This window comes from Chinchilla lanigera, unplaced genomic scaffold, assembly GCF_000276665.1.
Source record: "Chinchilla lanigera isolate Chin_1 unplaced genomic scaffold, ChiLan1.0 scaffold00055, whole genome shotgun sequence".
Classification (NCBI taxonomy): domain Eukaryota; kingdom Metazoa; phylum Chordata; class Mammalia; order Rodentia; family Chinchillidae; genus Chinchilla; species Chinchilla lanigera.
Genome location: NW_004955456.1, coordinates 5,000,215 through 5,015,531, shown reverse-complemented (window position 1 = coordinate 5,015,531; position 15,317 = coordinate 5,000,215). Strand labels below are relative to the sequence as shown.

Genomic DNA, 15,317 nt, shown 5'->3' with positions numbered 1-15,317 from the left:
ACTTTGCAGACAGGAGTGCTAGTTGCTTTCTCTGAGGTGTCTCAAAGATCAGCATGTTCTTCCATCTGATCCCGAAAGCAATAATAGATCCTTTCCTGGAAAATTCCCATCCCCTGTAAGTGGTAGGAATATTTGACATGTAGAACAGCTGTGTGTGTTCTGGTGAGCTTATCACAAGGTGACCAGAGGGATCGTTATAAATAATGAGAATACTTGGTATAGCACATGCAGTGATGCCACAGGCAGCTGCAGACGGCGTAGAGGATGGTGGTTCCTGACGACTGCAGGAAACCAAGGAATCCACTTTCCCCACCGGGATCGCAGACACCATCACGCCGTTCTAGCTCCGTTCATCACTGGTGTGTTGGGGTAGTGCTACTGTGAACAAGTTCATACTGTCAACCACAGAAAAGCATCCCACACTTGGTAATAAGTGTCTGTGTCACTGACTTATAGATTTACACTGTACTTGTTATGATTTGTGTCTGGGTGTCCCCCCAAAGCCTCTTGCGGTCATGGGGCAGGCTTTTAGAGTTTGATTGATTATGGGAGTGAGAGCTACACCCGCCCTGGGGTGGATAGTTTGCATATGTAAAGGAGAGGAAGAGGCTGCTTGCTGCCATTCCTCCCTTTTGTGTTTTTGTTGCTTTTGCTGTGTTCTGCCGCCATGAGCTGTAGCCCTCTGTCATGTGCCACTCTGCCTTGTAACCTGCCAAGTATGGACTGAAACCTCCACAAACTATAAGCGAAATAGACCTTTCCTTCCTTAATTTTGGGTGTCAAGTATTTTGTCCCAGCAATGAGAGAAAAAGTAACCAAGATAGTACTAATCCTTACTTTAGAACGTAGCCCCTTATGAAAAGCTGCTCGCTGTAAGACAGTGTGCCAAGTGACAACAACAGTAGCATCAAATATGCAAGCATCTTGTGTTCGCCAGGCCTCTTTGATGGAATCTAGAGCCCGGTGGGGGGACTGAACTGCGCCATCTAGGACTATGCAACAAAACTGGCTGATGGTCCCCATTCTCAGAAAGCACCCACCCTTAAAGCATGCATGGCTGCAAGCATTTTACAGCCAATGTAGGAAATAGATAAGAGGCTTAGTCTTCATTTTACAACTAGAGAAACTGAGGCACTGGGTGGTTCAATGACTTACTAATTCAGTGGCTCTTACGCAGCAAGGCTTGCAGTCGACCCCAGACAAGTCAGGTCTTGAGTGAGAAGCTGCCCTGACACTCAGTGTGTTTGGACCCCGGGGTTTAAGGTGAAATCCCTCATCAGCCTCCGGAGTGGCTAAGGAAGAGGAAACTGTGTGGCGTGATTGCATGGCTCATCTAGCCCTGAGCATGTCTCCATGATTTACCCGTCACAGGGCTCCAGTGGGCCCTGGGTGCACCCCTCCCAGCCCCTCGGAGCCTGCATGGACACGTGAGATACTTCCTGAGACCCATCTGGTGTTCGTGTCGGCTTTTTCCTTCCCCACTGCCATCTTCCTTTCCATGGCAATGCTGGCAGCTGCTGGTGTCTCCTGTGGTCTGAGGAGACCCTTTGGTGCTGGCTGGAAGTTGTCCCCAGCTCGGTTCCTAGCTCCCTCGCTCTGTCTCTCCAGTCCTCAAAGCCCGGCCGCACCCTCACTCCAGCTTGCAGGCCTTCTGTGCCCCACTTACTGGCTGTTTCTCTGTGCAGTGCGCCCTGTACTCCTGCCACCTCCTACATGCTCAGGTAGAGAGAAGAAGATGCCTGACCGTTTGGCTTGCATTTGGGTCACGTGGGCTGATGTAACGATTTCCGGTCTCCTGAAGCATTCAGCTGCCGCGTTTTGTACACAGTGCGTGTGTGAGCCGGGATTTGATTAACCTGGTAGGGAATTTTATATCATGTGGTAACCAAAATATTCAAGAGACAGAGGCTATGGGGCCTGGCATGCTGGAGAAAGCATGTAAGAGAGATGATGGTGGTAATTTCAGGGCTAATGTATCCGGAGAAGCAAACAACACTTCTGGATGGAGGAGAGCTGCTGAATGCTGACTTCTACTTTTCCTCCCTGGGATAGAAGAAGTAGAGCCCTTCTCTGTATTATTTATACTGATATTTTCAAACAGCTACCAGGAAAAATTCCTGCTGTGGGCTGCTTCCCAATATCTTCCCTTTAAGTGTGACTTTCATGGTGAAGTTTCTTTGTATACTTTTGCAGGAAGGAGCTAGAAATTAGAAGACAGAGTAGGAGCAGGCAGGTCGTCAGCAGAGGGAAGGGCAGAAGACAGGCGTGTCCAGCCGAAACCCTGGGCTCCTTCTTCCTACTGAACTACTTGTTTGGATTTGACTCTCACAGAGAATCTTGATATGCGCATCAGATGAGCTGATAGAAAACCTTTGGCTTCAGAATGCAGCGTGTGTATACCTGGCTTCCGGGCAGTCTATTTTGGCAGACCTACTGTGTACCAGATGCAATGATGCCTCATACGAGTATAAGGACAAAAGAATCCCTAGCTCTTGCCTTAAAATGATACAATTTTTAGAGCTTTCTCAGAGAAAAAGCAACAAACTGATTTCTGTAACTTATGGTACTTTGTTATCCTGGGAGAATAATAGAGTCTGTCACTTAGGACATTTTGGGGGCAAGGTAGTATTTTGCCAGCACTGATTGCTGGGACATTACATTTGCCGTTATTTTGATAGTAGTGCTGAGTGCAGCAGAGATGGCAACAAAATACATCTTATTAGGTCATTTTCAGTTATTTTCTGAAAATGTGACATTCTGAGCACATTAGATCAAACTGGTACATTTGTCCTCATAATCGAGAATCTTCCCCATGATTAACTGGTCCAAAATGTGCAGGTTGCACTCTTTAACTTTTTCTGTGAAATTAGGAAAACATGACATACGTCACTTGGTTTCATAAAAATAAGCAAAAGTAGTTGGGCAGATTGACTTAAAACTTTACTTGCTTTTCTGGGGTGCTTTTCTAGAGAGCTAGGTGCTTTTGCCTTTGTCTCTTTGCTAGCTTTCCATTACGGCTAATCTTTGAATTGTGTATAAGAACACAAGTTCCTAATACACATACTTCCCATTTTTCTTTCCTTGGGAAGTGGTTTCCTGGTTCCTTCTTGGGTACTGGGGGTGGAGCGCAGAGCCTTGTGCATGCTAGGCAGGTGCTATGCCACTGAGCTACATTCTCAGCCCTCTTGGTAATTTTTGTGGATCTAAAAATCAGCACCAATTTCTCCGTGGTTCCCGTCCTTCCTTTTATGTGTAATGGCTCACCCAAGATGAGTCTTACAGTTTTTTGTAGTTCATCTCTCAGGAAAATTTGGGTGAATCAATCTCCATTAGCACCTGTGTCATCCCTCTAATTCTTATAATACTGGGTGTTGTATCTTCTCGCTCATATAACACTCCATTAACATTTGCGTTTATTTGCTTGTTTTGAGTAAAATATTTTGTGTGAATATTTTTATGTAATTAAATACATTTTCATTCAGTTTCTGTTAATTGAGATCATTGGACTTAATAGAGCCAGGAAGAAGGATGTTTCATACATAAGCAAATTGGGGAAAATGACTGCTTCCAATAAGAACAGGTATTGAGCCTTGAGAGGACTTTCCTAGGCAGGTGGTGGGAGGTTCGAGACTCTCTTGGACCTTGAAGTCTGTTAGTCTTTCACTTACACTATGAGACCACAAGCATAGCATTTAAGGTCTACTGTTCATTTTCTAAATTATGTTCAGGCTACATAAGTAATTATAAGTATTTTCTAAATTATGTTCAGGCCACATAAGCAATTTATCTTGAAAGCTCTAAATAGGAAGCACACTATTACCCTCATGCTGTCACCCTCATATCTTTAGAGTTTGTAGCATTTCATCATCATTTAGTCACCGTCCCAAGTGTTATACTTTTATCAAAAAGCATGAGTAGTTTAAAACTCAGCTTCATTTAGGTATTTCAGACCCAGAACGATTAACTTGGGTTCATAATTGTATAGAAGTTTTCCTTCTGGTCCTAAATTTGGAGTAAGGTCTGACCTTGGCTGGTTTGTTTGGATGATAGTATCTAGAAAAGTGAGTCGATATGAATACCTCTGTGCTCACAAGAGCTAAGTAAAACCATGCAAGTTTTAAATTATGCAAAGTTGGGAACAAAGAAATTGCTCTGCTTGGGTTAGAGAACAGGAAACAGAACTGGGAGCAGACGGAGTGCGGCACAAATTACAGTGGGGAATGCTGATTCAAGGGTTAGAGAGACACAGCCAATACCCTGCAGAGGGGCTGGCGGCAGAGATGAGTCCTGGGGTGAGCTGGGTCGGTGAGGAGGGACAGCACAAGGAAAGCTGTGAGCTCAGGGCCAGGGCATCAGAGTTCCCCTGCGGCGATGGCAACAGCTGGGGTGTGTGATGCTCCTGTTCAGCACTCCAGGAAACACTTCCTAGGAGCTGTGAGCAGCAAACATTTCCCCATCCCTCCCCACCCTCAGTCAGCTCCTAATCTAAATTCTGAGAGCGCAAACTCTAGTCTGTGGCTTCTTGCTATAAAACAGACCTTTCAGTCCTTGTGACAACGCTAAGAATTTCCTGCCTCAGCCCTCTCTTTCGTGGGGGTCTTGACACCTCACTGTCATGCTTTATTTCCTGCCTAAGACCTCCCCTTGTGTCTGCTCACCTTAGTGTGGGTGTGTGTTCAGACCCAGTCTGGATTCTGTTTCTTGCTCACTTGCCCTCTCAGTTACAGTTTGTGTCGGGCCATCAGGCTGATGTCTACAGGGACAAGACCTCCTCTCTGTTCATTCTCAGTTTCTTCCATCACTGGGAAGGGGAGGGATCAGGAGCTGCTCTTGACTGGCTGTGTGTCGGGGCAGGGTATGGACGGTGCAAGGAAGGAGCACTAGCCAGGGCTTAGACCTGGCATCTGGTGGTCTGCTCATGGTGGTCTGTTCTTGTCCAGGTGGCTGCAGACCTTGTGAGGTGCTTACACCTCGAAGCCCATGCAGACAAACGTGTGGCCACCTACAGTGGGGGGACCAAGAGGAAGCTCTCCACAGCCCTGGCCCTGGTGGGCAAACCTGACATCCTATTATTGGTGAGTAGTGGAAACATCGTGAACATGACCATGTCATGAAATGAGATCCATGCAACATGTGGACTTGTAATCTTACTTTAGTCTATCACAGTTGTTCCAGGAAGTAACTCCAGAACTTACAACATTGACTCTACAAGCTGTTGAGCTTCTTTCTGCCCTAAGTCAGTATTTCCTAAACAGAATATAAAATATCACTGAGATTGTGTAGAAACAAGACATTTATTTTATGTTTGTCAAATTAAATAGTCAGTTAAATTTTAATATTAAAACTGCATTAAAAAACTACTAGAATTCACCTCTAACCTGAAAACCAATGTATGTTTTTCTTCTAGCATATTGCTTTCAAGTCTTTTTCTACCTGCAGATCTATGTTTATATAGTAGTGAGAGTGATACAGGTCTGTGCTAAATCAGGAGGATGGGTGTCAGAGGTCCTGATAGTTTGGATACCCCCCGTAAAGTCTTGGTCCCCAGCTATTGTGCTAATGGCAGGTGTTGGAACCTTGAGGATGTAGGTCCTAGTGGAATGTCTTTGGGTCATGAACGTGTGCTTGTAAGGGGGATTGTAAAGTGTGGGCCACTTCCTCTTCCTCTTTTTCACTTCCTGGCCATGAGGTAAGCAGTTTTGCTCCATTGCTCGCTCCAGCCATGATGAGTGGTTGGTCATAGATGCAAATCTACAGAGCCAACCAATCATGGACTGGAAGCTCCAAAACTGGAGCCAGAATGAGTATTTCCTCTTTATAGATTGGTTCCCCCAGTTATTTGTTACAGCAGTGTAAAGCTGGCTGCCACTTGGATGTGGAGGGGAGGGAAGAGGGTTCTAGCAACAGGGCAGAGGCTGAGCAGCAGCCAGGGGCAGGGGCCGCAGCCTACAGTCCACCTGAAAGTACAGCCAGGCCAGGTTAGTGGGATGGAAGCAGTAACTGGAGCGAAGAGCATCAGGAAATAGAGCCAGCTGCCTTGCACTTTAGAAATGGATCTCACTCTGCAGCACACCACTGAAGCAAGAAGCAGACTGGATTTTAATCAAGACATTGCATCCCGGGGCTTCACTCTGCTGGGCACCCTACGGTGTGTCAAGAAGCACAGGAAACACAGCAGAAGCATCATTTTCTGTTCTTGTTCATGGGATTTCTGAAGACCTGAGTTAGGAAAAATAGTCCAGCTGTTTCCTGGTTGTGTATCAGAAATGCACCTGAATATGCCTTTTACTTGCTCCAAGTTTGCTATTGCAAAATCCCAAATAAAGGACTATCTGATAAATCCCAAATAAAGAAATCTGATAACACAAACCAGCATTTGCACTGTTGTGTAGTTTGCACACACCATTGTCCCCCCAGGCCAGGCAGGCTGCGCTGGAGAGTTGCTAAGACGTGGGCTTCAGTGACTGCTGTACAGTGTCCCTCAGCCTGGCACAGTTGGTGAGGGCCTTCGGGTCTGGAGTCAGCCCTTATCTCCCAGCAGGCCTTATGTTATCTTCTCTCACACATGCTTGCGCTTTTCCCGTGGATGCCAGAGCTCTGGAGTAGTGGCCACATGGGGACCCTGGAGTCTGAGCAATGGGGTGCGGATTCTGCAGCAGTGACCTCACAATCTGCACTTTTCTCCCTTCTACCTGAAAATGGTCCCTATTGTCATGTCTGTCTCATGGGACCACTGAAAACAGTAAGTGGAAAAATCCCCTTTCAGCATGCAGCCCAGGCCTTGTGCATAATAACCACAGGAAAAGCATTTAGTGACCCTGGAGATGCTGACTGTCCAGAGCACCAGGATGAAGCAGTGCCTTTGATGTTTTCCATAGAGCGATGGGAAGCAGCTCTCAGAGCTGGCACCACAGGGAGACTCAGGGAAACTTAAAATAACACGCAGCCCTGCTCCTGGGCAGTGCACCATCACACCTTTCATTTCTTTACTTCACGAGTAGCACACGCCCATGGCTTGATTTGCAGAAACGACCAAGTGTCTATTTTCCTGCCCAGTGCCTCTCTCCACTCTCCTTGCCTTCTGTTTGTACCTTTGGGGAGAAGCTGATGACCTGAAGCTCTTAAGAAAAATGTGCTTAGTGCTCCTTGGCTGCAAAAAGCTTGGAAATGCTTCATACAAGTTCCTCTCTGAAGGGCTGCAGATAACAAGTGCTTTGGAGTTTATTGAAGGAGAAAGCTACAGGTTCCATGAAATTTCAGTTTATTTGATGTCACTAAATAAATGAAACCCTTTTCCACTACGGTTCCTTTTTCTAGGGCTATCATTCTGAGGCTGAGGGATGATCTTGAAAACATCAAGGTTGGGTTACCTAACCACATCTCAACGGGGAGCCAAGCTGAGGTGAAAACCTCCAGCCCTAGTTTTATTGAGACATAATTGACCAATACAAATTGCATAATTCAATATACACAGTGTGGTGTTCTAATCAATGTATTTACTCTAAAATGATTACCATAGTCAGTCTAATTAACATATCATGCACTTCCCTTAATGGCCATTTCTTTTTTCCAGTATATGGTGAGAACATCCGGGACCTGTTTTCTCAGGAAGTTTCAAATGCATGCCACTGAGTTCTTAACTGTTGTAGTCGGGGTTTGCAAGGGATTAGAGTTAATACAGGACATATAATTTATAGGGGTATTTTATAATATTCACCCAAAAAAGTCAAATGCAGAGAGTAAAGTGATCTGATTACACTAGAGCCCTGAAGCATCCAGCTGAGGGCCTGGATCCCACGGCAATGTCCTGCATGAGTCCAGCTGAAGACCTAGAGCCTGTGGCAACATCCTCTGCAAGTCCAGCTGGAGGCCTAGAGCCCACAGCAATGTCTCACGCAAGTCTGTTTCAAGGATCTGTGCTGGGAAGGCCCAAAGTGCAAGCTAGAAAGTCTGTGCCAGTGGGATGAAGGATCTGTGCCAGCAGGCTGAGGGATCTGCACTGGAGCCAGGAAGTGATGCTCAAAGTAAGGAACAGAGCTCCTCTGAGGAGAACTGCGGCCGTCCTCAGTGACAGTGAGGATTTGAGCTCCTCTAGCGATGAAAACAGCTGAGTTCATATCAGGAAAACCAGTGTGACAAGCTTCTCCAGAAGAATCAATAGCACCATCTTCCCCTCCAGTTCTGCTTTTATGTTGTTGGCGATAATCCTCAGATAGGCCTGCCACATCCAGGGCCAGGCTGACTCTGTTCAGCTGGGTGTTACAAGTTGACTATTAGTCAATTCACTTCATTGACTATAGTCTTCAGACAGATTCTTTCATTCTTTCAAATATGTCTGCATAGGCACCACTGCATTTTTGCTTTGTGCCTTGCCTTTTTGCTCCAGAGGTTTTCCTTGGTTCCCCTCAGAGGATTTCTTTCTCTGTTTGAGCCTTTCTTGTTGCTGTCTTTTTCCAACTTCTCTCTTTGCTCATGCATTGTTTTTCTGATTTCCCATCATTCTCTACTCATATTTACATAGAGCTCCCTGAGCCTTCTTAAAATGAGACTTCAAATTCTGTGTCAGGCAGTTCCTAGCTCTCTGTTCTGCTGAGACCAGTTGTTTGAACATGGCTGTGTTCCATGGGTGGCGTCCTGCTTCTTTGCATGTTACTGTTTTCATGTTCCGTGACGTCTCACCTTGCTGTCTTCACGTTTGCAGAAGTGTCCCCTTTCCTAGTCTCTCCTGAGAGAATCCCCTCACCAGCCGGCCGGGTGCAGGGCTGGGGCTCTCTCAGACCTATTCTGTAGATACACACGTGCCGCACCTCTCAGCGGCACTTGGGCGGCGGGGAGGGCCATGAGTGAGATTAGGCCCAGGAGGAGGCCAGGTGTGAGAGCTCCCGTTTGTTTTTCCTGGTGTGACACCCTGGGGCTTATACTGTGTGCCTGCCTCCAGTTTTGCAGTTGTGCTGCTTGCTTTTGGGGGAGTCACTTGCCCTTTCCCCATGTCTTAGGGGTGCTTCTGGGGGAATCAAGGCAGCTGCAAGCCTAACATGAAGGGTCTGTGGGGAGGTCATGCACTGCCTCAGGAGCAGGCTGTCTGCTGGTCCCTGTCTTGGTTACTTTTTGCTCATTGCTGAGACAAAATTAAGGCAAGGTTTATTTAGCTCACAGTTTGTGGAGGTTTCAGTCCATAATCAGCTGGCTCCAAGGCGGGTTGGCATGGCACAGGGGCAACACTTCAGGGCGGCACAAGACAGCGAAAGCAGTGAGAGCAAGAAGGGGACAAAGCAAGCGTCTTTTCCCTCCTTATACTGTATGCTTTTCGCCGCCCATGCTCACATCATCTCACGCCCTCTTGCACAGGCGCAGGATGAATACAAAGTAAGGAGCCTGGCTCCCTGCCGAGTCACGCAGTTAACCTTCTAAATTGCTCAAATTGATACCATGAACAACATCCTAGTACAGGAAGGGCATGTCCTTTTCATACCATGATGTAGGATGGATGAATTACTTAGTTAAGCTTCTAGATGCCTCAAGTTGGCACGGTGTAGCAACCATAACAATCCCCATGCCGAGGCCCTGTGACCCTGGCCCCCAGCTCCCCCATCCTCCTCTCCCACTTCCCAGCAGTGCTGGTCTCCGGACAGTCCAGGAGGTGAGCAGGAAGAGGCATTCTGAAGGAGGAAGGGGGAGCCACGCCCCCACTCGCGACTCACCAGTCACCTTGACTTTGTGAAGTACTGGAGAGGCGCCCAGGGGAGCCAGAGCAGGGACTTCCTTTCAGTCCCGCTGGGCTGCCCAGGCGGAGTGTGCATTTCCACGTGTGTTTACCAACCCTTCGCCGTGTGTCTCTCCTCCAGGACGAGCCCAGCTCCGGAATGGACCCCTGCTCCAAGCGCTACCTGTGGCAGACGATACAGCAGGAGGTCAGGCAGGGCTGCGCCGCGGTGCTCACCTCACACAGGTGAGCTGCACCCCTTGCTGGCCGTGTCCTGAGCAGGGCCGAGTAGCGGTCAGCGGATATGGGTGAGTCCAGGGCCAGCCACCGCGCTCCTCAGCCGCTCGTTCATCTGCAGGCACAGGGGTGAGCAAAATACAGGCTGCGTGCTTGAACTGAAAAGTGTTTATTACGCTAAAAGACGCATTGCTGTTAATTCCCCTTAAAATCCTCCACCTCCCTCAGTCACCTCATCCCACTGTCCTTGCCAGTTTCTGCAGCATCTGAGGAGTCCTCTTTCCTGAGTGTCTTTACACCTTGTGATAAAAAATACGGGGAAGGTTGCTGTTGAGCGCCATCCAGCGCAAACGCAGGCTCATAAAAACACGACACTGAGTCTTCAACCACCTCATTCCCTGGACCTGGAGGCATGCAACTTCTGGCTCTTTTCCAGTTCAAAATGACCTGGAAAGGGAAATCCTTTAGCCCATTCAGGACATTGAGGCAGCCAGGACAGTGCAACTAAAGACCCCCACAAAAGAGGACCCCAGAGCTGCTTCAGAAATTGGCCAGGGTTGTGGGGTGAGCGTGTTGGAAGTGAAGGGGAGGACTGAGGGGGATTCATGGCAGCGAGACTTTTACTGTGATGAATGTTTTCAATTTTAAATACCCACTGTAGCTTTCAATCACACGTGTAGTGTCTGGTTCCGCAGCCTCAGATGTGGACAGCAAAGCAGAGAGCAGTTCTGTGACGGCCAAGGTCCCATCAGCAGGGGCAGAGCCTGTGTCCAGAGACCACACCCTGCTGGCCTGGTGTCCCCCGGGGTCCTCCAGCTTCTCTCTTGGCGGGCCGCAAAGTCCGAGAGGAGCTCTAAGACACTCCTCAGTCCGGCCTAACGCTTTCCTCCATACAGAGTTAATCATGTAATTAGAATTCTCAACCTCGGGCTTGTTTTTAACGCTGTGACACAGAGTTCCAGGCCACACAGCGATACAAATGTCGATTTCAGAGAGTCAGAGTCCAGGCACTGAGAACTGGGAATCCTGAAGGTGCTGGGCGGTCAGGCTTTGAACTTCAGACATGGTTCCTTGCCCTGCTTAAATAAGTTAGGTGGTAAGAAAAGTCTTAAGAAATGCCAAGGATCTGATACTTTGCCACAGTTTCCTCCATTCAAAACCCCAAGCCAGGGGTGGTGGAATAGGTATGTAATCCCAGCACTCTGAGAGGCTGAAGCAGGAGGATTGCAAGCTCAAGCCTACCCAGGGTAACTTAGCAACTTACCAAGAATGGTGTGTCGAACATGTGACACATCCTCGGGTGTCCCTGTGGTAGAAGGCAGTGCGTGCCATGCTGGCCGTGTGCAGAACACAGCATAGGTGGTACGTTGCGTTGACAGTGTTAAGCATTCCGTATTCTTTTGGGTGCTCTGCTGAAGGCTTCGCTCCAGTGCGGAAAGGGAGAGAGTGAACTCTTCAAGTGGTATGGTGACCTTTTCTTCTGAATTTATTGTCACCTTTGGCTCCCTGTACTTGAAGCTGGGCAGTTAGGGGAATACACATCCTTGACTGTGATCTGCAGATATTTTGGTCCTATCCTTAGGCCACATTCTTCTTGGCCTCAGTTGGTACTGTTTAATTTAAAGTCTTATTTTGTCTGAGGTTGTCAGCGCTGATGTGTCTTTTGGCTCCTGTTGGTATGGCATTTACGTCTTACTACTTTGACAGGCTTTGTGTGTGTGAATAGAAGGAACGTCCCGGGTACAGTATACAGTAGTTGGATCTGGCTGAGTTCCCCCTCCTTTGTTAGTCTCTGCCTTTGGAATGAGACAATTGGATAATTCTGCGTTTAATGCAACTATAAATGTGATTGAATTTATATTTGCCGTTTTGCTGTTAGTTTTTATATGGCTCCTGTGCTTTTTGTATCCCCGTTCCTATTTAACTGCCTTTCTATATTAAATAAATAATTCTAAAGGTAACATTTTTTCACATCTTAGGGACGAGTCATCGGTCCATTTTCTTAATGGTTGGCCTGGGAACCACAGTTTGCACCTTAATTCATCGTACTCCCCCAACTTCTTTCCAGTGAAATGTAACTTTGCCTTGGCATTGTTCTGTCCTCCTTTTCTTTGGGCCAGTATTTCAGATGTATTGCATTTTATATGTTCTACAACAATTACAGATTATTATTATCGGTTTTTATAATATTAAATCTTAAAGAAGGTACGAGAAAATATAAGAAAATCGTTATCTATAGAGTCTTTTTTTTTTTTTTTTTTGGTCCTGTTGGTACAGGGTCTCACTATGCAGTTCAGGCTGGCCTTGAGCTCACTTTGTAGCCCAGGCTGGTCTTGAACTTGCAACAGTGCTCCTACCTCAGCCTCCCGAGTGCTGGGATTACAGGTGTGAGTCACCACGCCCAGCCAATCTATAGTCTTATGGTGTGACCAACAAAATGGCCATTCTGGAGATCATTTATTTATGTAAAAAATTGCTGTTGTTTGTTCAAATGTTTTTTCAGCTCTTTCCATCATCCCTCTTCCTTTGGTGGTTTCATTACAAGAATTGTTGGACCTCTGATCATACCTCCAGCTCTGTGAGTTCCTGCTCCTTTCTTTTCAATCTTACTGGATCTCTTCCAAGGCTGTCTAATTTTCACGATCTTTCTGCACGCTTTCTATTATCTTCCTCCAGCCGTCTTCTTCTGATGTTGATTGCTTTAGTATGTTTTTCATTTTGCTTGTTGTGCTTTTCAATGAGAAGTTCTCTATTTGCTCCTTTTCTTTTATAACGTTCACCTCCTTCTTTAGAATTTCTATTTGTTGGAAGTTGTCGACTCCCCCTTAATTATTTACGTATGGTTTCCTTTGGTTCTTTGGATGTATTTATAAGAGCCGCACTGACTGTATGTTAAATCTTTTCTGCTAAATCCAGTACTGGGGAGTGCTTAGAGACAATGCCTATTGATGATTTTCCCTGGTGACTATAGACTGCTTTCGTGTTTCTCTGCATCCCGTCCTTACCATTTTTCAGTTGGAGGCGGACATTTGAGAGAATCAGTGTCTCTGGCTTCTGAACTCCCTTTCCCCAAAGTTACTGCTCTTGCCAGGTTTTTCTTTGGTTTGGGGTTCATTTCCAAACTCTGTCAATTTTATGTTTGAATTCTTTTTCTGGGAAAAGTCTGCAAAAACATTTCTCCTGTGGTGAGGGGGTCCTGAGGCCTCTGGTTGGGTCACACGGTTTCCACTTTTTTAGGGCTTGCTACATCGCAGTCACCTCTGCTTCTGCATAGCTCCTTCCATCCTCTGCCAACGGGCCTCTGTGCTGACAGCAGAGGAAATCATACCTCCGGGCTATTTTCAAGCTGGCACAGTTATCCCGGGTTCCCTCTGACTTTCCTAGGTGTGTGTGGATAGCCCCCGACAAGTAGTGTGTGACATCAATGCTGCATATGTGTGTGGGCTTGGCGGGCTATGTGCAGGACGCAGTCACACAATTTCAGTCTGATAGCGGTCAGCGTTGTGGGTCCTGGAGATGTTGGCCCTTCTGCTTCTTTGCTCTGAGAATGGTCCTGTTCCCCAGTGGTGTCACTGGGCAGGGCATTGCCCAGGGCTCCAGATCGAGGGCCCTGCCTCAGCTATGACAGGAGCTGATCATCCTCAGGGCCTGCCCCTTCCAGCCAAGAGTGGCATGTTGATGACACTGGGCAGGAAAGACAGTAGCCTATGCCCTGTGTGCTGTCAGTTGCCCCGTTTCTCCTAAATTTAGCATCTTTTCACACAGCTACATGCCTTGGTCAGTTTCTGGTGTTCTTCAGAGGCTGTTTTGTTATTTTTTTCAAGTTTTATAGTTACTCTTCGGGGAGAGGATTTGCTGGTTTCTTCACTTGGACCTAAGCAGAAGTTGTCCTATCTCTAATATTTTGTTTTCGTTCTGTTTCTCTTTGGAAGGTAAAATGTTACATTGAAATAACTAAATTTGGCAAATCCTGTACTTTTTGGTAATGTGTGTCCATGCTTGCTGATGGTGCCCATTGTGTGTGCCAGTTCTGGGCACTTTCCTTGTCCTTGCGCTCAATTCATTGGCATTTGTTTCCTGGCATGAGGACGCCAGTCTTGGTGTCCAACACAGGACCTGTGGTTGGGAAGTGGTCCCACTGTAAAACTTTTTATTTCTCAAATAACATATAATTATCATCAACTGTTCTCAGAAAGAACCTATATAACTGCAGTTTCTCTTTTATATCCTCCTATTCATTTGATTTCACATAAATGATATACATATGAATGTATACAAATTTATTTCCATAAATCTGTCACTATTCAAGTAATACAAGGATCCAAATTACTCACTGTAAATGAAGACTCAGGAAGCCTGTGACTGGTTCTGTGATTCTAAAATGATTCTTTAGTGAGAAGAGACTTCTAGGTTGGGGCATTTCCCCTTAACTTTGAGTTCAGCTCTTACTGCCCCAGAGCATCTTGGGAAAACGTGGGCTGGGAGCCTGAGGTAGGGATTTTGTGCACACATTGCGTAGTGAAAGGACTGGATGCTGGTTCAGCCCAGAAGACCTCTTCCTCCTGTATCAGCCACTGAGTCATGAATTCCAGCAGCAGTCCCTGAATCTCTGCATCGCCTAACCCTATTTCCATGCTAATGGAGCTGACTATCCATGGAAGAAATTTGTTATTTATTTGTTTTTTGACCAATGATTTATTTATTTAAAAGACCAGCGATTGTTTTCATGGTTGAGCATTGTCTGGCTTTGTACTCCCTTCTCCCTACAGATCATCATAACTTCTGCCTCTCCAGTCTGGGCTGGGATTTTACGATGTCCCTACTCTCACAGCATGTTTGTTGGACAGTTAATTACAGCTCAGTTGGAATCACTAAGTCATTCACGCCCAGGTCTTAACTCGTACTGATTGGTATTTTGACCTCCACTTGTCAAACTACAAGTAAAACTTACATTTTCAGGGGATAATACAGAAGTGACTTCCTAGTCTATCTGCCATACAACTATAAAAATGCTAAAACTGCTTTCAGCTGAAATTAAAGCAATGTAGGAAGTATATATTTGCCTAGAAAAATAGGAAGCATCCTTGGAATGTTGATAGCATATGTTCCTTAGACTTCATGTTAAACTCTAGCAGAGAAAGCTCAGATGATAGTGTCTCGGGCAAGACATTTGTGACTCACTTAACACTTGATGCTGCTGTGCTATGCTCCCCCCTGCCAGCTGAGGATGCAGGTCCCTTTTCCTCCATCACTTCCTACCTGGAAGTTGTCTACATTGTCATGGTGAAGGGTAACCTGCAGGCTCTGTGCCGTGTCTGCACTGCAGCTCAAGGAAAGCCAGGTCAGCTGGGCTCCTTCTTTGAAGATGACCCAGAAT

At 46.5% G+C, this 15,317-nt stretch overlaps 1 protein-coding gene across 1 annotated transcript in view; it reads left to right on the top strand.

Annotated features, from left to right (window-relative positions):
* The window catches only part of Abca13 (ATP-binding cassette, sub-family A (ABC1), member 13), a 363,756-nt gene that overhangs the window by 325,728 nt on the left and 22,711 nt on the right, over positions 1-15,317 (top strand). Inside the window, exons 54-55 of the mRNA XM_013520510.1 lie at positions 4,941-5,075; positions 9,846-9,949. Of these exons, the coding sequence (XP_013375964.1) occupies positions 4,941-5,075; positions 9,846-9,949 (239 nt within the window). The remainder of the gene's footprint in view (positions 1-4,940; positions 5,076-9,845; positions 9,950-15,317) is intronic.